The sequence below is a fragment of the Eleutherodactylus coqui genome, chromosome 2 (genome assembly GCF_035609145.1).
Source record: "Eleutherodactylus coqui strain aEleCoq1 chromosome 2, aEleCoq1.hap1, whole genome shotgun sequence".
Taxonomy (NCBI): Eukaryota; Metazoa; Chordata; class Amphibia; order Anura; family Eleutherodactylidae; genus Eleutherodactylus; species Eleutherodactylus coqui.
The window spans coordinates 178483796-178505262 of NC_089838.1; the positions used below are offsets into that span (position 1 = coordinate 178483796).

The 21467-nt window shown below is 41.9% G+C and overlaps 1 protein-coding gene across 1 annotated transcript in view; it reads right to left on the reverse strand.

Moving 5' to 3' along the window:
• SEMA3C (semaphorin 3C) overlaps positions 1-21467 on the reverse strand; it is a 156729-nt gene that overhangs the window by 13853 nt on the left and 121409 nt on the right. The window contains exons 12-16 of the mRNA XM_066592009.1: positions 18721-18943; positions 6423-6511; positions 5158-5199; positions 2324-2481; positions 609-676 (exon numbers count right to left, since the gene is read on the reverse strand). Of these exons, the coding sequence (XP_066448106.1) occupies positions 609-676; positions 2324-2481; positions 5158-5199; positions 6423-6511; positions 18721-18943 (580 nt within the window). The remainder of the gene's footprint in view (positions 1-608; positions 677-2323; positions 2482-5157; positions 5200-6422; positions 6512-18720; positions 18944-21467) is intronic.

The following is a 21467-nucleotide window of genomic DNA, read 5'->3' on the forward strand; positions in this document are numbered from 1 at the left end:
CTGTGTACTCTGCCTTGAGGAGAACAATGGAATCTGCCCGCAGATGTTTGCTCGGCTGGCCGTGTGTTTCAACAGCAGAAAACAACTCCTGGAGGAAAAAGAAGAGTAATAAAGGTCCTTTCACATGCAAATGAAGATGATTAAAGTGTTAATGGCCATTAAAGCTATTACCACTATGCAAATACATCACTAAATCTTTCAGCTGTTTGAACGATTATCTTTGCGTGTAAAAGGACCTTTCAATTGCATAACAGAAAATTATCTTCAGAGCAGTATTATGATGCAAAACACTATTGACTGTTTGCATAAAGCAGGAAGTATTTCTTTCAGATAAACAGAATAATATTCACCATTGTATTAACAGATGAAAATTTCAGACATCTTTTAACAAGGTTTTCCTTAAAGCTCATCATGAGGACATTAATAATAATACTATAACTGATAGTAGTCGTAATAATAAACAAAGCTGCATTAACTTCATGGGCATAAAACACACCAGTCTTTATTTTATGTTCTCATTGACAAACAGCATAATAAGTCATAACATGCATCGTTACGGTCATCATCTCTAACACTATTAAATAATAAAGGTTGGTGCTGTAAAATACCTTTCAGGTTAAATCCACGGCACTGTGTAACTGGATTACCATGTTTTATGTCTTGCCTCCGGCTTCTTCTATAAAATCAGAAAACCACAAAAAGTAAACCAGAAGATATAGATATATAGATTTTTTTTTCAGAAAAACACATACATAAAATTATCACTGTACTATGGCATCTCTCTTGTACGGATTTTAACATGGAATAATAAAGCAAGAGGTTTTTATGGAATTTTGGATGTGGCACACTTCCTGTATTTGCCTGTTTATGTCAAGCCTATCACCGACAGCTGTCTTGTGCACTCCACCTATACCTAGCTGAAGGAATATGGTGAATCTCTGTATGGTAAGCTTTTCTTTAGGACTTATCTTGCTATAGCGCCTAATGCCCACGCTGTATGTTAATAGTGCCCAAATGATCTGGAGGGCGGGCCTAGATCATCTATTCTGCCAACAGTGTGGGCCATAACTCAGCCTCTCTCTGGATGAAGGAAGTGGATGACGCCTCTAGTCTTTGCGCATGCGCCACGTGGTCATTGATCCGTGCATTGCAGAAAAGCCAGTCAAATCAAACCACATTAGGGATACATGATCTCTGTATGCGCCAGTCCATGAGCATGTGAGATTTACACACTCCTGTGGACGACATAGGAGACATCATCCACATCACTCATCGAGAGAGGTGCCAGGTTATGGAGCGGACTCCGGGCAGCAGAGATGGTCCAGGCCTGCCCAAAGGACCATTGAAGCAGTATTAGCATACAGCTCAGGAATTAAGAGGCAATTTTTCAAGGTATGCTAGCATTTGGCACTGTTACAAGTTAAACTGTGAAATAAGCGCCACTTTCATATTCTGTTTGATTGCCTAATCAAAATACTGCAATACGTCTGTATTGGAGTATATAGCACTTAACATTTTTTATTAAGGCAGGGCGTAATAAGCTTGGCTACAGCAACCAGCAGCTCCATGCTATCATACCATGGGGGGCTCCCTCTCTATCTACCAGATTAGATGTGTGATCAGCATTAAACGCAACATCTAAGGGGGTTAAACAGCCACGATCACCATTAGCATCAATCACGGCCATTGCCGGCAGGTATCAAATTTGTGTGCATCTATCTGCCACGTCAAGGCGAACCTTAATGGATGGGTGCCTAGCTCTACAGACCCTTTTCTTTGGGCTAAGAAACCTCCAGTTAAGTGGGAGGCAGATGGGCACACACGTATATCATCAAATTGTGCGCTGAGAACCTTGCAATTTTGTGGTTAGTATAAACAACAGCTTTGCAATTTTATGCAGATATTAAGTGTCTATGAGTGCTGAAGCCTTCGTTTGTTACTGTAAACTGCTTAACACTGCTGTCACCAGCTGGGTATGAAGGGGGCTCAGCTCCCAGACCCCCTCCACAGACCACCCATGGCACTAGAGGGTGTACACATAGGGATTAATGGTTCTCTGCACTGGCTAAGTGGGGCAAACAAAGTAGAAGAATCCCTCTCTATGACGTCCATATATGAAAAGGTACTTATTGTCTTACTGAGATGATTGGTTATTCACTGTGATACAATCATGTGTTCTTTATGATAAATGACAAAGAAAAATATAGCATACAGTGAATTTTAATCTACAGTCTTAATTTAATAACACTGTTACAATAAACTATAAAGTCAAACTTTTCCCCAAAACATATAATAGCCAAGTCATAACACACAAGTGTCTTACCTTTTCCCAGATGGGTAAAACTTTGAACAGATATTTCCATCCCAGGCACAATAAGGGTCCCTGGCCAGGCAGCAGTCTGCACATGCAGGCCCATAAATGTGACAACGGTGTAAGGAGAGCTGGGTGACACCTTCTTCTGAGCTGACGTACAACTGTTGCTGTAAAACAAGAACTTCCTATTGAACAAACTGTTTCTCACTTGCCTGGCATGTTACTAGTAATAACAGTAATATCATGGTGTTCTCTCCTATGGTTAGAGAAAAAGCCTAAAATATCTAAATCACAGGAAAACACACTGATCATTAGACCTAAAAGGGGTCTCCTACATTGATTTATTAATTTTAAATACAGCTGGCCGTGCCAAAAAATAATAAGCCAGACTACACTCACACATCTTGGGCCTGTGCAGCTCCAGCACCGCCCCTCCGTTTACCCGGTCAACAATTTGTTTATAGGGGATACTGAAGTCTATGATTGATTACAATAGACCGTCATGTAAATAGACTTACTGGAGATGTAAACAGAATGCTGAAGCTAGAACTGTGGTGATACAGGATTGTCGAATATAGGCTAGTCTTTCAGTTTTGGGCATGGGCATTTGTATACAATTTTCCAGATTCTAACCACACTGTCTTTTGTTTCATCCGTTTCAAGTATGGACTTCGGAAGGGTGTCCAGGCCTGACCACAGACCTGAACTGGGAGCATCATACACGCAAATGATGCTACAGGTTTGGGCCTGGAGAACAGTAGTCAGTAGAGATGAGCGAACCTACTCGGCCACGCCCCTTTTTCGCCCGAGCACCACGATTTTCGAGTACTTCCGTACTCGGGCAAAAAGATTCGGGTGGCGCCGTGGGTGAGTGGGGGGTTGCAGCGGGGAGTGGGGGGGAGAGGGAGAGAGAGAGGGCTCCCCCCTGTTCCCCGCTGCTACCCCCGCTCCACCACGCCTCCCCCCGCCCCCCGAATCTTTTTACCCGAGTACGGAAGTACTCTAAAATCGCGGTGCTCGATTGAGTAATTACTCGAAACGAGTAGGTTCGCTCATCTCTAGTAGCCAGGCCTGGACAAACTTTCAAAGTCAGTATGTAAAACGGATGCAACAAGAGACTGTGTGGTTACCCCTCTCGTCTTTCTTATTAAGTAGCAGAAAACATTTTGAGATTAACTTTACTGTGAATGTTAAAAGCGGCTTCCAACCGCAAGCCGTATATTAAGCCTCCAATGTCTTTCTTCCAGAAATAAAGCTCATTAAGACTTTTCCAAGATAAAGACCCTCCAGACCAAGCCCTGTGTGGAAACTGCGGCATCGCCCCATTCCCTTAAATGATCATATTAATGTTTTACGCTTGTTAATTGTTGTACAGTCTACTTTGTGACCTCCTATATCTCGGCTTCATAGTCTAAGTATTTATAATATCTATTCATATAAAAAGGACGTAGATTCCATATTTAATCTTCTGCTTTTTCAAATTAGCACCTTTTAATTTTGATATGCTTTAGTACTTGACTTTAAAAATCTTAATGAGTTTCAGGCTCTGTGCAATTTCTGAATTTGGATGTAATACAATATAATCAGTATGAGAGGGTGTGTGTTCAATAACCAAGTACTCAATTGATTTTTACCATGCTATTACTAATGAATCAAATCTCTAATTGCCCAACAGCACTTTTCCTAAAAGGGATTTTATCAGTTACTAGAGACAAGGGTTTAAAATATCACCGAAGGAATCTGAAATTACATGCTTGCCATGAAACGCATTTTCACAATTTTAAACACAGATTACAGAATTAATTTTTGGAGTACAAACTGTAATTATAGTGATGGCAGTTGTTGGAAAAATGAGTTTAATCTATTACCACTCTTCATTAAAGTAAGCATTGAAATGTATAGCTGTGGAAAAGCTAAGCTTTTGGATGTAACTCTACAAGCACATACAATTAGATTAGATCTTGCTATGAAATCGCCATACAAGGAGTTCAGAAACATTTAACACTTGACTAGGAAGATAAATGAAATGTTATACTTGAACACATTGAAATTGCCGTACACTCCATTTACATGAGGCTACCTACAAGTTATATTTTCAGTCTTAAAGCTTTATTAAAAGTAAAGTGCCCACAGTGAACCTCAATATATCACTCGCTATGGTCACACTCACAGATGCCATGGAAGCTGACATATAAGGAGTTTTTGGATGTGTGCTTACACTGTAGAGCTGCTCTAGTTGTTCATGTACTAGCCTGTGATATGCAGGGAACACTGTGGACGTCACCAACAAAACAGCAGCTCTGCAAGGTCAAGTCCAATTAGACCATATTTTTACCCAGCAGAGTGACTATTTTATTAGTTTTACAAAGAAAGCGCCAAGAACCATTGTGTTCCCTCAATGGTACAAGCAAGCAAAGTATACAACAAATAAGGAACTATAGATGAAGTGGATGTGGACCACATGTGGGTACACTAGAGCTCAATAGGCATGATGGGGGATATTTACCAATTTCGTTTGAGCTCTATACGATTATCTTTTTATCCAGTAGTTTATATTAAGTCAATCAACAGGGCACAAACATCGCTGTATCTGGCATAGGCTAAAAAAACCACCAAGCAGGAAAATTTATATATGGCACAGGGGCTTTATAAATATGAATTCCACAATTTTTTCTTAATGTACTTATGGCATAAAACCGCTATAAATATTTTGAAAAGTCAGCTCAGTGTTCATATCATCAGTTCTGTTGTTGGCAATAATGCACCAATGCGGCAGGTCTACATAAAAATACACTCTTTAGATTGTATACTCATTTCTAAACGATATAGGCTGAGGCAAGTACCTTTTTGGAAGAAATTTTCATTGACTTGATAGGAGCCTGACTCTAAACCAAAAAAACAGATTTTGTTAATAAGCACCAGTGACAAAAGAGTACAAGATCGATCACCATCAATTACCAACACCAAAAAGTTACATAAACTCTTTGGCAAAAGTATGAATGACTAAATTAGTAAAGAAACAATTTATAAGGAAGCTCTCAGACAGACAAACATATCTGATCAAACATAACAGCACTATCCAACTGCATGGGCTCCAGGTCAGTGCAGACTGTGCTACATACAGTATGACAGTAGATTCTTGAATAGTGCACGCCATATATTGTAATTCACTAACTTTTCACTGTTGCATTGGCGACATCATCATAATAGGGCTTTTTAGTAAGTTACCAATCAGATCATTAAACTTTCACTAGTGTTACTAGTGATTGCTCATATTAAGATAAACATTTCAGGTCTGTGGCGCTATTTACTGTGACTGCACCTACATTAGGTCTCTAGTATCATTATTAAATAGGCAGCACATTTTCTACTTGAATCTTATCAGTTGAAGAGGAAACCTGGAATGTGGCCAATGGCCCCATCCTTCATGCACATGACAGCGGCTACTGAAGTATTTGTTGTGGTAACTATCAGTACTCTAAAAAAGAGCAGCTTGGCATTGCAAGATGAAAAAAAGAGGATGCAAGCAGCAATCTGTAATGTCTAGTTACTTATAGATTACTTCCGGCAATTGTTAATTCATAACCTTGGACACAAACATGGCCTTCCTGAAAGCAGTAATAATGCCTTCTCTGAAGTGTTTGCTAACAGAGCAGTCACTCGCTATCACTTCCTCTTTAGGTATTTTAATTAGTAATATTTTTTTCCCATACATGCGTATGCGTTATACTGGAATTGAGAATCTCAACATAGATGTCTTGATAGAAACTCAATGCAAATGTGTTCTTGGAAATCGTTGTGAAATGCTGGCAACAATACAATATAGCAAGATCATTGCTTTACTGAAGTAGAAAAACATGCAAACTTCTATTAGCTTTTAATATTAGTTACCCGTCTACTTCTGTTGCCAGCAGTATTTAGCATGTCTGATGTGAAGTCACTAGAGTTGCAGCTACAGGGTTCACCAAACATTACGTAATTCCAGAGCTGGTCCCAGCTAGCCCGAACACAAGCTCTTATCTATAGTTTTACATATAGTGCCAAGTCTGTCAAATCAACATTGTATATCAACATGTTCACTTCTGGAAATTAAAAGATGGTTCCAAACCTTAAAAACTTCCAGTTCTTCTAAGATGAGTTCTCCACTAGTGGAGCTGTTACCAGGAAGAACGACCACTTTATGCACCGTCCCCTTGTCTAGGGAAAATATGAAATTACTGTACTTAATTCATTTTACAAGATTAAATAGAACATACAGAATATCAGTAAATTGTATTTTAAAAGCCATTGCACATGGGGCAATTCTCTGCTAGTTATAACTAGGGCCTGTAGAAAACCAGCATGTCAACTGGCGCTCGTTACTGCTGTTCACACACAGCAGAGGATCCGAGGTATGGCGAAGAACAAGTGTTATTATGGCTGTGCATCCCCACAGAACCATCACTGGTTGGCTGCACATCTATCTGTTCATATGAAGTGATGTGCAGCTGACCAGCAAGCATTTTTATTACTAAAAAGACACAATTAGCTGATCGTTGGCACATTTACACTGCGCAAAAGAACATTCAAGCAAATATTCTTGGCCAATCATTCGACCATGTGAAAAGTACTTAAGGGGTTTATCAATCCTTAAACAAACGCATGGCATGGAGCTTGCAGAATTGTTCAGTTAGGAGTTAGAAATGCACTAATGCTCAACAAGAGGATAGAATTATTCCCAGTATGCCGTAGAGTGAATTATTAAATTATGAGATCCAATTAATAATGAATATTTATTTGGCACCATTTTCATTTTCAAAGCACAGAGGGAGAATTATCAAAAATGGTGTAAATGAAAAGCGGAGAAGTAGTCCGATTCCAACTTGTTTTCCTTTGCACCATTCTTGATACATCTCCCACGCAGAGGATCTGTTCAGGAGATTTAAGAGTGTCACAATGTTAGTTTTTAAAGAAAGCAGTTGTCAGAGAGTGTAAAATATACTTCTAATATACTACATAAAAACAAACTATATAACAAGACAGAAACTTGGAATATTAATGCATAGTATAATCCCCAACACAGCACTTGTGAGGTCACTAGAAACCTGGTGCTCTATCATTAAAAAAAATGTTTATTTCTACTAGGGCTCTAAGAAACAGACTGGTTAAAGTAAAATCTGATATCGGTTAAGAAGCATGAATCCGTTCTCTGAGATTTGAAACATATATTACCATATTAGTACATAAACAGTGAAAGAAACAATGTAATTTAAGGTATCATGGCCTGTTCATTTCAAATCAATTATCTTGAGTCCAACAGTAATATGATCTTCCCACTACATTAATATACATTTAAACGACGCCACGAGGTCTGTTTCAGTAAACTCAATGCATTTGTTCATTTTTAGAGTTCCCCTGGCTTTTGGCGTAAGGACATGCAGTATCATTGTGTTGGTTAAAGAGGACCTGTCATGGGATAAAGTCAGTGGGGCTGGCTGCATGTCTCTGCAACCACGGTCCAGACGCTTCCATCCCTCCTCTTTTTCCGTATTCACCTTCCACTATCAATGTGTTAAGTCTATGGTCTCCCCCACAATGAGTTATGTCACCTATTGAGTGCTAGGGACTGCCCACTTAACATATTGATGGTACCAGGAGTTGAAGAATGATCCCAAAAGTTTAAGAAAAAAAAAATAGTGATAGAGTTAGTGGTTAGTTTGCTGCAGAGCCATGATGTCAGACCCACTGACTTTATCCTCTGACAGGTTCTTTTTAAAAGACACCTTGTCAAGGTTTTTCCACCCCATGTACCTCCACCATACTGTAAGGCTAAATTTACACGGGGAGCCCAATATCGGGCTGAAAATCTTGGCCCGATATTGCGTGTTTTTCACACCGAGGAGAGAGGTTTTTCATTGCTTCTGGGATATTGCAATCCTCAGGCATGTGTTTCCCATTGATTTCAGTGGTAAACATCACATCACACTTGTATGCATATTGCACTTGACAGGTTACATATTGTACTATGGGTGAGAGTTCTTGCTGTTTATTTAGGCTGTGATGTTGTGATCTGCTGATATAGCAAAGTTTAAAGGGGTTTTTCCAGAGAGAATACCACTGATGATCAGCTGAGCGGGCACATGCTGTCCGCCCCGCAAATACACAGAGGTCAGAGCAGAAGCAGCGGAAGTCTCTGAGTCGACCTTTGTGTAGTGGCTTGCGCTTTTAACTGCAGGCACGGCTCCCATTGATTGCAATGAGGATAGGTTATCAGTAGTATTCTCTCTGGAAAATCCGTTTAACCTGAGTGTGATAAGATAACTTGTTGCAGAAAGTTGGTGACCCACTGAGTCTGGGAAAGTAAGTGAAATACTTACCTCCTCCATTATTCCCCTGGTGTCCGCTCTGAAATTTGCCGCTTTGAGCGGTGTGCCAAGTAGTCCGCCCATTCTAATTTTCTAATGGGAGAATTACTTAGCAGGGCCAATGAATGCATTGAGCTGTGGTTTTCAGCACTCACATCAAGTGAGGTAAGTATAAGACTTACATTCCCGGACTCAGTGGATCACCTACTTTCAGGCCAAAAGCTTAGCTTATTGTGCTAAAATAGGTGGCAGTCTTTTTAAAGAAAATCTGTCAGCTGAAACATGCTGTCCAAACTGCAGGAATGTTATAGAGCAGGAGAAGCTGAACAGATAGATAAAAAGCTCTATGGGAAAAGATTCAGTATACCTTGATTTTATTTATTTATAATCTGTACATTGTGAGCTGAACAGTCCAATGGGTGATCCAATCAGTGATTGACCGCTATTTGTGAATGACTGTTCATTCAGTACATACAGATGCAACATTTTTCCTTAGAATTGGAACACTTACAAATTGTGCACCCATTGGATGGATCTTTACTAGAGATGAGCGAGCGTACTCGGAAAAGCACTACTCGCTCGAGTAATTTGCTTTATCCGAGTATCGCTGTGCTCGTCCCTGAAGATTCGGGTGCCGGCACGGAGCGGGGAGCTGCAGGGGAGAGCGGGGAGGAACAGAGGTAAGATCTTTCTCTCCCTCCCTCCCGCGCTCCCCGCTGCGACTCACCTGTCAGCCGCAGCGGCACCCGAATCTTCAGACCCGAGCACAGCGATACTCGGATAAAGCACATTACTCGAGCAAGTAGTGCTTTTCCGAGTACGCTCGCTCATCTCTAATCTTTACCAATCTTTGTTTGAAAATGACATTGCACACAAATAACAGAAGGGTAGACATGAAAATCAAGGGCACAAAATGATACGGGCCTCAATGTCCGTCCGTATCACATCTTGCATCCAAGCTAGAGGCAGCCCAACAGGGTACTAGAGCCTCCATGCCTGCCCATATCACATCTTGCGTCCAAGCTAGAGGTGGCCGAACAGGGTACTAGAGCCTCCCCAGGCCCATCCGTATTACATCTTGCATCCAAGCTAGAGGCAGCCCAATGGGGTATTAGAGCCTCTATGCCTGCCCATATCACATCTTGCATCTAAACTAGAGGCGGCCGTACAGGGTACTAGAGCCTCCAGGCCCATCCGTATTACATCTTGCATCCAAGCTAGTGGCAGCCCAATGGGGTACTAGAGCCTCAATGCCTGCCATTACCACATCTTGCATCCAAGCTAGAGGCGGCCCAAAAGGGTACTAGAGCCCCCATGTTCATCCGTATTACATCTTGCATCCAAGCTAGAGGCAGCCCAACATGGTACTAGTGCCTCCATGCCCATCCGTATCACAACTTGCATCCAAGCTAAAGGCGACCCAACAGGGTACTAGAGCTTCCTTTCAAGCATTCAGTTTTATGCAATACATTATCCTTTTGCTCCGATCTGGTAATCGCTTACTTAGAAAGTTTTATTCGATTCTGAAATCTCCTAAGTGCTTGATTTATTTTTGAGTATATTATATTTTATTAGGAATTAATACCTCTCTCTCTCTCTATAGACTTATATAGATATACACACACATACATACAGCAAGCAATTGTAGGGCTAGACAGAATGTATGTATCAGAAGGAAATTATTTTAAAAAAAAACAACAACAGCATGACAGAACTTTAAAGGTTTCTACTGATTTTCCCTGGAATGTAGTTACTGCAATTATTTGAAAACAAAAACATGCAAGAGGAACACCCAGTAATCTGAGTCATGAGTTAAACACAGTAGGGAAATAGTATTCAATATTACGGAAGGAATGCCTTGCTCTTGCTATAAAATGGGCATACACTCATGGACCCCTAACATTGATATCTCAAATCTTAGAAAAGAATGCTGGAATTGCTCGGTGGTTCTTGTAGATAGACCTGATAAGAACCTTTAAAATGCAGTATTATCCAGAGTGTACTGTACTTTTTCCTTAAGTGGTGGTAATTTTAGAATCCACTTATGCTAATCACTTTTTTACCTAATACCCACAGCTCCACTCACTCCTTCTAATTTGCTCCCCACTGCCTGTTGTCAAGTGAAGTCTGTCTATAGCAACAAGGCTATTAAGACAGAACGCAGGAAGTGAAGGAGGCTGATCACTCATGCTGCCATAGAAGTCTATAAAGGGAGGGGGAGAAGATGAAGGAGAGAAGCAGATACTCCCACAAAAGTGCTTTTTGAGTTAATGGCAAGTTATTTACTATTTATTCAAATCTCCATTTCTCAGGAAGTTTCTAGTGTCCTCCAAGAGGTTACTTTTCTGTGTGTGTTAGAGACAATTAGGGAGCATAGTCTGCTGTCTTCTCTGTGAACAGCAAATAGAAGACAGCATAAAAGTAGGCTCCGAACACCAAATCAGAGTGACTTGAAAATCTGAAATACAGCCAACAGTAGGGAAAATGGTAAACATGCAGAATACAAAGGATATTAATGGCCAGTGATAGTGTTATTCCTCATGTACACACACAGTAGCCTATTTTGATAGGTCATGTAAAAGGTCAGGTATGCTTTAACTGTCCAGTCCCAGGGCCTGAAACAAGAGGGGGTGGAGTGGGGAATGTGAAATGTCAGGCCCCAAATGGGTTGGGGTGGTTTACTCACACCCATCTATGATTGCCAATGGCTACACAATTTTTCCAGTAATTTGTGTGGTCACTGTCCGCCATTAGTGGGCATGGTTTGACCACGTGTGGACAGCTGCATCAAGTGTCTCCACCCTCAGGTTGCTCCTGAAATGAAATAAGGACTAACACATTTTGCCACACATGCTCTGGTCAAATAGTTGAGAAAAGCCTGAGTTTTCCGTTGGTGTTCATGTAAAGTCCGAATTACAGCACAGTTGTGGCACAATGCATTTTGTTAATCTCTGTAGTAAGTATAACAATTATTTTTTGAGAAATCAGATAAAATAGCATTAGTTAGGCGTATAAACAAAACATCTACAGAAAGAAGACTTTTCTTTTTTGTGTAAAAGCATGTTCATTATCATTCAGCATCTCTGTGAAAAGTTTTGTGTGAAAGCAGCTTCTTCAGAACAAAGGACTTAAAAGAGCTACTCACGAAAAAAGAGTTTGTCAGCACTTGATAAACTTATGTCAAATAAGCATATACTTGGTTTACATGAATCTTGTTTTAGTGAAATCTTTCTGTGATAGTAATTCCATAAAATTTAAACACTAGAGCACAGTCCGATCCAGAACTATAAAGCTATCCAATAAGAATGCTAAACCTGGCAGAGCTATAATGCCTTGGCAGACAGAGCAATAAACATGTGTGACTGGCTGCGAAGTTAATGCAGTCTGAGATGCAGTCCACCAATTCAGTGTGACTATGTCAGATATTTTATGGCAGAAACAACTACAAGTGTCACAGTGATTAACAATGCACTGTACAAATAAATACTCACCATTAAAGGGAATGTGTCGTAGAAATTGATCTATTATATAAATAACATTTTTGTGTTACCATATTTCCTAAGAATTTGGGGGATTTTTGTTAATCTATACTTAAAAAAAAATAAAATCTTGCATTTTTCACACTGACCACAGAGCCTAAGACTAGTCTGTAACTTCCTGGTCTGCAGGGAAAGTCCACCAAATCACAGGCAGGATTACACTGAAAGAAACACCTATAAGTAAATAACACAGGATCCATTATTCACGACTGGTGTAAACTTTGGATATCTACTCCCCCTCCTTGCAAAATGACCTCTGTTCTAGACATGTTCTATGACCTATGCAGTCTTCCATACAAAGTCAACGGGTCCCCTCTTGTCCATTGTGTGAATGGCCCATGAGACTATTGTACAGCATTTCTCTTAAATGCACTAGATGCTATTAACTGTATCTCAGACAACATGGCAGTCCCCATAGTCACATATAGACAGCAGAATAAAAAAAAAAAATTCTACAATCAAAAAATAAAAACAGATTAGAACCAGGTAAACACATCCCATTTTTCTAATCAATACAAAAAGTGTTAGTAATGTAGTCCCCTTTAAGGTGAAAGTTTTCCTTCTGTATGTTTGAAACAATAAGTAATAAGCTATAATGTGAGCTACTCTGCCTGCACTTGACTGTTTAAAGACAGTCCAAGATCTTTGACTTTTCCATTAAGTGTACAAAGAGGTACAAGAGGTGGCGAATACGTTTTCCAATATATTATGCTAATGTCAATTTTTACCAAACATCCGCCTCACATCTCTGTTGAAGATTAACTGCCTCTTCTCTTATCTTCCTTAGCATAAGGGAAGCAGTTATTGAGATTGATGGATATGGGAGAGGGAGTGTTAAAATGGCCACATACTTTAGATAGCTGTCAGCAAAACGCTTGGGGTGTTTAAAACTAGCCCTTCTGACTTCACCATAGAAATGCAGGCTTGGCAGAGCATGCATGTTTTCTTCAGTGGGTGAAAAGGAATAAGCCACTGCCAGATATCCCTGGCAGCCGCTTGTCTCCACTGCAAACAAATCCAACATGCACAGACATATGCAGACTATGGAGTTGGAACACCTCCATACACAAGACAGTTGGTTGATCTAGCCAAAATTATAATGTGTAAAGCCAGCTTCAGTCTGTTGCATGCAAGTAAATCAGTAAGTCCTAGTTTTGGGTCAGCCGACGATGTATTTAGCTCACACAGGACTGTTTAGATGTAATACAATCGCACCCCCTCTTTGCTTTGAGAAGTATTAAATGTGTGGGTTTTCACCAGGGAAATACATATAATCTTTTAGCTCCAACATATTCTGCAGCGCTTTACAAGTCAGAGGGAGCATACACAAAATAAGACAAAACATGAGAATTAAACTGATAGACCACTTAAACAACAGTGGTGAAGGCCCTACTCTTAACAGCTTCCAGACTATAAGGTAATAGCGGTTAATACAAGAGGTACAAGAGCTTGCTCTGTACAATTAAGCAAACAAAGAAAAGTACAGGGTACTAAACATATATACATAAAGCTGACTGAGGCAGTCATCAGCTAGATCTGTGTATATACAAGAAGAAGGGGATAGGATTTCCAAGGTGGGAGTGTAGAAGCATGGTAAATGGAGACAAGTTAAATTAGGGAATATAATAGACCTCCCCAAAAAGAGGTGTTTTTAGAGCACACTTAAAAAATGTGGGTGTTGGGAATTAACATGATTGTCTCGGGTAGCACATTTCAGAAAACTAGTGCCACCCTGGAAAAATTTTGGAGATGGGAGTAGAAGGTTCAAATTAAAGGGGAACTTAACAGCATGGGTAGGGTGATAGACTGAGATGAGGGAGGAGATGTAGGGTCGTGCAGCACTGTGGAGAGCTTTATGAATACATTAGGAGTTTAAAAGTTGTATTCTATGGTTTATGTACAACCAACGGAGTGACTGGCATAGTGTGGAGGCACCAGTGTTGTGGCTGGACAAGAAGCTAAGCATGGCTGCTGCATTCAGGATGGATCGAAGAGGGGAGAGTTAAAGGGGTTGTCCCGTGAAATCAAGTGGGGTTATACACTTCTGTATGGCCATATTAATGCACTTTGTAATATACATCGTGCATTAAATATGAGCCATACAGAAGTTATACACTTACCCACTCCGTTGCTGGCGTCCCCGTCTCCATGGCTCCGACTAATTTCTGTATCTTGTGCCTTCTTTAGACGCGCTTGCGCTGTCCGGTCTTCTGCTGTGTTGACTGGGGCCGCTCCGGCGTGCTCACGCCGGAGAGCTGTGGTCTGCGCATCGTCATCGTAGCTCCGCCTCCGTCACGTGGTGCCGATCAGCCAATTAGGTGGCTGTAATTGGCAATGGAACGCAAGACAGGAGAAGATAATCCACGGTGCACCATGGGAGAAGACCGCGGTGCACCTTGGGAAAGGACCGGCGGCCATCTTTAAAAGAAGAAAAGAAGAAACTGCCCGAACGGGGATGCAGGTAAGCGATTTTTTTTTTAAATAACAAAGGGATTGTTTTTAACGGGGCACAATGTGGGAGTATGTAGAAAAAATTTTTTTTTTTATTTCACCGCGGGACAACCCCTTTAAGTGAGGGGGAAGACTAAGCAGCAGTGAGTTGCAGTAATTAGGTTGAGAGTGGATAAGGGCAACAATTAAAATTTTTGATGTCAGGAAAGGGCAGATTCAGGAGATGTTTTTGAGGTGCAAGTGGCATGACTGACTAAGTGATTGAATGTAGAGAATAAAGGAAAGAAGGGAGTAAAAAATGAGCCCAAAGACAGTGACAGCGTTGCTTATGAGATAATACTCACACAAAGATGGCGATATCAGAATTAGGTTGGTCAGGAGAAGGCAGAAACATAGGAAGTTAAGTTTTTGAGAAATTCAGTTTTAGAAGGAGATATGACAATGTTGGATACAGCGGACAGACAATCACTGACTTTTTGTAGTAGTGAAGATATGAGGTCACAGGAAAAAGTATACGTATAGATAGGTGTCAGCAGGGAGATAGTTCAAAAGCCAAATCTACTCATAGTTTGTCCAACAGGGGCCATATACATAGAAAAGAGTATGGGGCTGTGGACCAAACCCCAAGGTACCCCAATAGCTATGGAGGAGGAGAAGAATTGGAGCTGGCAAACGATACATTGAACAAACATGTAGAGAGGTAGGAGGAAAGCCAAGTGAGAATGGTATCCTTAAGGCCAATAGAGCGAAGCAAACTGAGGAGAAGTTGGTGATCTACAGTGTTAGACACCGCAGAGAGATCCAGAAGAATCAGTAAAGAGTAGTTGCCATTAGATTAAGCTGTCAGGTGATTGTCAGTTTAGAAAGGGCCGTATCTGTAGAATGTAAAGTTCAAAAGTCAGACTGTAAGCAGTGTAAGGGGTCAAGAAGAAAGTTATCTGAGAGATAGCTTATTAGACTAGAGTAGACCTGACGTTCCAAGAGTTTGGAGATGAAGGGGAGATTAGAGACGGGTCGGTAATTGGCTGCACAGCACATGTCAAGAGGCAGTTTTGTTTAGTAATGGGACATGACAGCATGTTTAAAGGAGGAAGGAAAGATACCAGAAGAAAGAGGTTAAATATTGTAGTAGTGAGGAGACTAAAAAATGCATAACATTTTTTTCAGTGTTAATTTAAGACACTGCCTGTTAATATATGCTATTTGTATGCCAGAGGAATGTATTTGTTTCTGTTGTCCTTCATTCTGTGTATAAACAGCAATATGCTTTATTTAACAATAGAGTACGGTTTTGCTGATTACAACGTACAATAATATGCAGGATCAAATGCAGTGTATGGCAGAACATCACAGCAACTCTTATTCTCTGATGCGCGGAAAGCCGCATAGTCATTTGTAAATATATCCATATAAATGAGACTTACACACTCTGGGAACATATGTGTAAAAGATGAAATGGTATCCAAGCCAGCTACTGATTTACTGAATGTGGATTGTATTATCACATTTACACAATGGTGCAGAGTGTGAGGCAGAACCTCATGTTCATTCATGCACTGGCCTTACAAATCTTGAGTAGATAATTACAATATGATTACCTAGTATAGACACCTGTACAAATGTGTATCACCTGTACCAGACACCTGTACAAATGAGGTTTCCTTCAATCATAAAAAAAAGGTTTTACAAAAACTTTCTGCATGCTTCATGCAACCAGATGTATACACATGTAATGTCTCTTTTCACCCGCTGGGTTAATGTAATTGTATAATTCATTGTCATTCCAATTGCAAGAATAGTAAGAAGCATAGCCTTAGAAAAGAAAAACCTAGTAATGTCACTGTTTCATCAACAGTATAGTGCCTCCTGCAACATCATTATTTTCTCGGAGGGGGTAGATGCCCTTCCAGTAGTTGTGCTTGTGCACGGTCATCTTTCCCCCCAGCTTAACCCTTTCCAATCCACTGTCTGACCCCTGAAGACATTATGATTTAAGGCTGTACACTTCAGAGGTTGGAAGACATCCGTCGGGGTTCTCTTACTGTATATTGCCAGCCTCTCTGCTGTTGGAGCCTATCCAACGTGTCACCTCATGCAGTACTGGCTTTAGCCAGCATATAGCGCCGTTGTATAATGACAGAAAAAGAGTAAGCCCCCTAGGAAAACCAGGCTACAAACTGGATTGGAAAGGGTTAAACCTCTTAAGGCCACAGGGTTCTTTTTTGATTTGTTCATTTCCACATTCTGAAAGTCAGACTTTTATTTTGCCATTGATGTATCCTCATGAGGGCTTAATTTTTGCAGGATACATTTTTTCAATGGCCCCACATTAGTCTACATACAGAGCAAGAAAATGTGATTCTAATGTAAAATGGGTCTGTCCTATGATGGAACTGAATGCCCCTGAACAGACCCTATTGACTTTATTGGGGTTTGCTCAGCTTCCGTTGTGCCTTCAGGCATTTTACAAGCTGAAATTGCGCTGCAATTGATTCTATAGCTGTAGCAACAACATAGACGCTTGGCACACTACATCTGCAGCGGAGACCACCCCGCACGTTACAGCCATGCTATGCGAATTGAATAACACAGCCGCTGACATTCAAAGTAAATAGTGGCTGTGTTTTGCAAATAGCATAGTCACACTGAGCAGTAACTTATTACCCCAGCAACCCGCTAATGCGACATGCGTTACCATTGTTACATCAGTATCTCGACCTGTATTTCAATAAACTTCAGAAATGAAGCCTCTGAATGGAACCTCCGACACTGAAGTGATTGAAGCCTTACTCACTGGTAACGTTTTATTAAGTGATTCAGGGTGGTGGGGTAGGAGATGATGGAAAAAAACCCAGCAATTTCACTTTTTTTTTTCATTGTAAGACATAAATAATGTTTTACTTATTTTGATGCATTTTTCCATGCAAAAGAAAGCTGCTAGTAATTTGCTCTTTTTCCATAAGATTGAAAAACCTATATGAAATCTAAAGTTTTTCTACTGTACATTCAACGTGCAGATGGAAAACTTTTTCAAATAATATAAAACCATAAATTTGTAAGGGTACCTTTACATGGGACGCATAAGCATCTAACAACCTCGCATGGGCTGCCGTCTGACTATCACTCCTGTGCTTTACACAAGAGTGATAGTTGTTCACGTGAATGGTGGCAGCCATCCATCTCCAGTCACAGTAAACCGGAGTCGCTCAAACACTGAGCGGCACCTGTTTATAGAGTCCAACATTTGCTTTGTTTTTATCTCTCCGTTCTCTCGCTCAGTGCCCTATTAGCGGCCATGTGTACATAGGACAATTATTGCCCGAATTCGCTGTTTCCATTTTGGTCATAATTGCCCCATGCAAAAATACATTAAGAACATTTTTTAAAGCTTGTTGACTTAACCTAGGAAATACCTGCTGAGCATAATGAATGTTTAGAATGATGTGCTCTTGAAATCATATAGTCCCTACTATGAACTGCATTGGTATATTTCCCCATATGCTGATCCCAGCCATTGCAGCAGGTGTCAGCTGTTTGCTATAGCTGACACCTGCTGCTGATGGGGCGAGAGCTTGTCGTTAAAGCCCACCTGCCTTAGTGCGCAGGGAAACTGTTACACACAACGTAGCTGACGTAACAGATGTTAATGGCTTTATCAAGTGAGTAAAACAGGTGTTAAATTATGCAATGTTACTGACTTGCAATGTACAAAAGATATATTTAGTCACACGCACATCCTACGCGGGTTTGTGAGGCTGAAGATAAGTGATTATTTTACAGCCACAAAAGCAAATAGTTCTATATATAAACAATGCCTATGAAACAGCATCTCACATAATACAATACAGAATCATTACAGTAAATCTATCACCATCTAGATGAAAAGTATATTTAAGGGCCCATCAGGCCTCAACATGATAATGGACCTTGGAGGTCTAATAAGGTTTATGATACATGCACCTGTTCTCTATAAGTGGATGGTAGGCCCTCATCACATCTGGTGGGCTCAAGGTAGTCTGGACTGACACTTACTGTATATATGTATAAATTGCATTTCATTTATTCTGCTTACCTGTCCCAAGAAACAAGACGTGATACTTCCCATCTGCTGCGTTTACTCTATCCACCACTATTTTTGTGTACTTGTAAACAGTGCCTGTTCTTATTAGAAGTGGTCTCTTATGCACTGGATAAACTAAGTTGAACATAAGTGGATGGTTTCTTATGAAGGTTACAACATCATCTGGGAATTCCTTAGTTGTGTGCACATTTGGAGTAAATGCACCCCCTGGGCACTGAAAAAAAGACAACAGAAGACAGGAATTAGGTTTACCTGTTAATTCCTTTTCTGGAGTCATCCTGACAGCATACACATGGAGGATGTCCACTGGACCCCTGTTGGGACAGGAAGCGGAAAAACATACAAAAGGCACCTCCCGCCACCAGCTCACCAGTGTGTACCAAATAACTACAGTGACCCGGCTTTGCTTAATCACTCATTTTTAATAACGAAACTTATAGTACAATACGTTACTTCACGTAGAGAAGGATAACTGAAGGGGAGGGAAAAGCCCCTATGCTGTCAGGATGACTCCAGAAAAGGAATTAACAGGTAAACCTAATTCCTGTCTTCCCCTCGTCATCCTGACAGCATACACATGGAGGAATACCAACAATCAAGGGCTTTAGGGAGGGACCACTGCTTGCAGAACTTTCCGCCCAAAGGCAGTGTCCCGGCTGGCCCCCACGTCCAGACGGTAGTGTTTTACAAAAGTATGGGTGCTTGACCATGTGGCGGCTCTGCAAATCTGGTCGGTTGTCGCCTGGGCTCTCTCCGCCCAGGAACAGGCGACCGCCCTAGTAGAATGGGCTCTAACTTCGCCCGGGAGTGGGATCCCTTGGGATCTGTATGCCTCTTCTACGGCCCTCCTGACCCACCGCGCTAGGGAGTCCTTAGTAGCGGCCCCTCCTCTGCGTGGACCCTGAAATTGAATGAAGAGGTTATTAGATTTCCTAAAGGTATGTGAGACCTCTAAGTACTTCAGAACTGCTCGTCTCACGTCTAGGTTATGGAACCTCTGTTCCGTAGTGTTCCGGGGTTCCTGGCAGAAGGAGGGAAGTACTATTTTTTGCTCTCTGTGAAAGTCCGTAAGGACTTTCGGTTGAAAGAAGGGGTCGGGTCTAAACTCTATCTTGTCCGGGAAGATGGTCATATATGGGGTTTTTATAGAGAGAGCTTGGATTTCCCCGATCCGCCTGGCGGATGTAATGGCCACTAGGAAGGCAACTTTATATGAGAGGGTCTTAACTGAGAGTTCTTCCAGGGGCTCGAAGGGATGTGCGCAAAGGGCCTGTAAAACAAGATTCAGGTCCCATGGGGGCATGGTTCTTCTTATAAAGGGGTGAAGTCTAACTGCTCCTTTAAGGTATTTTTTGACTAGCCTATGGTCGGCTAACGGGAAGTCAAAGAAGGCTCCTAGGGCGGCCACCTGGACCTTAAGGGTACCAGGTTTTAGGCCCATGTCCAGTCCATCCTGAAGGAACTCTAGAATCTTATTAATGTCTGGTTGTTGGAGGTCGTGAATACTGTGCCCCAACCACCTAGAGAAGGTGTCCCACACCCTGGTGTATATGTTCCTGGTGGACTCTTTGAGACTCTCACATAAGGTGGTGGTCACCCTCCCTGATAGGCCCTGGTTCAGATATTTTACCCGCACAGCTTCCAGGCCGCTAGTCTGAACTGTCGGGTTTTTGGGCAAATCAGGGGACCCTGTTGTAGGAGGTCGTCTCTCCACGGCAGATGTAGGGGCTCCTGTGTTGATAGAGCGGCCAGGAGCGGGAACCAAGGTCTCTTGGGCCAGAATGGGGCTACCAGGATAACGGAGCCCGGGGACCCTTGGATCTTCTTTAGAACCCGAGGGATCAGGGGAATAGGTGGGAAGGCGTATGTCAGGTCCCATTCCCATGCTTGGGATAGTGCGTCTATTCCCAGGGAGCCCCCGTCTGCCCCCCTGGAAAAGAACCGGGGACACTTGTTGTTCTCCCGAGAGGCAAACAAATCCACCTTTGGAGTCCCCCATCTTTCTGTAATCAGTTGGAATGCCTCTGGATGTAGTGCCCACTCCCCAGGGTCTATCCTCCTGCGGCTGAGGTAGTCTGCCATGGTGTTCTCTGGGCCCCTTACGTGGAACGCTGAAACGGAAGGCATCCGCTGCTCTATCCACCCGAGCACTTTCGCCGCCAGGTCTTGTAGTCGGGGGTTCCGCGTGGATCCCTGGTGGCGAATGAGGGACACAGTTGTTATGTTATCCGAGAATATTTTAATGGGTCTACCCCCGATCTCTGTCTCGAGGTCTCGGATGGCCCTCCAGACCGCGCAAAGCTCCTTGTAATTGGAGGATTGAGTGGCCTCTTTCTGGTTCCAGACCCCCTGGACATAGCGACAGCCTAAGTGGGCCCCCCAGCCAGTTGCGCTCGCGTCCGTGAAGATGGATACTGGGGATGCCGGGTCCCAACTTGTGGGCCTGGCGAGGTTGGAGATAGACGTCCACCACCCCAAGGAGGACCTTACTTTGTGAGTGAGGGTGACTTCCTGATCCAGGGAAGCTGGAGATTTGTCCCAGTTGCTCAGGATAAAGTCCTGGAGAGTTCTACCATGTAACTGGGCCCACGGGACTACTCCAATACAGGCTGTCATGAGACCGAGGACCCTCATGCCTCTCCTAAGGGAAACCTGGGAGGCTAACGAAAGTGCCCGGCTTTCGTCTTGGATTGTTTTTTGCTTTTCTAGCGGGAGGGAAGAGCACTGGTGGTGTGAGT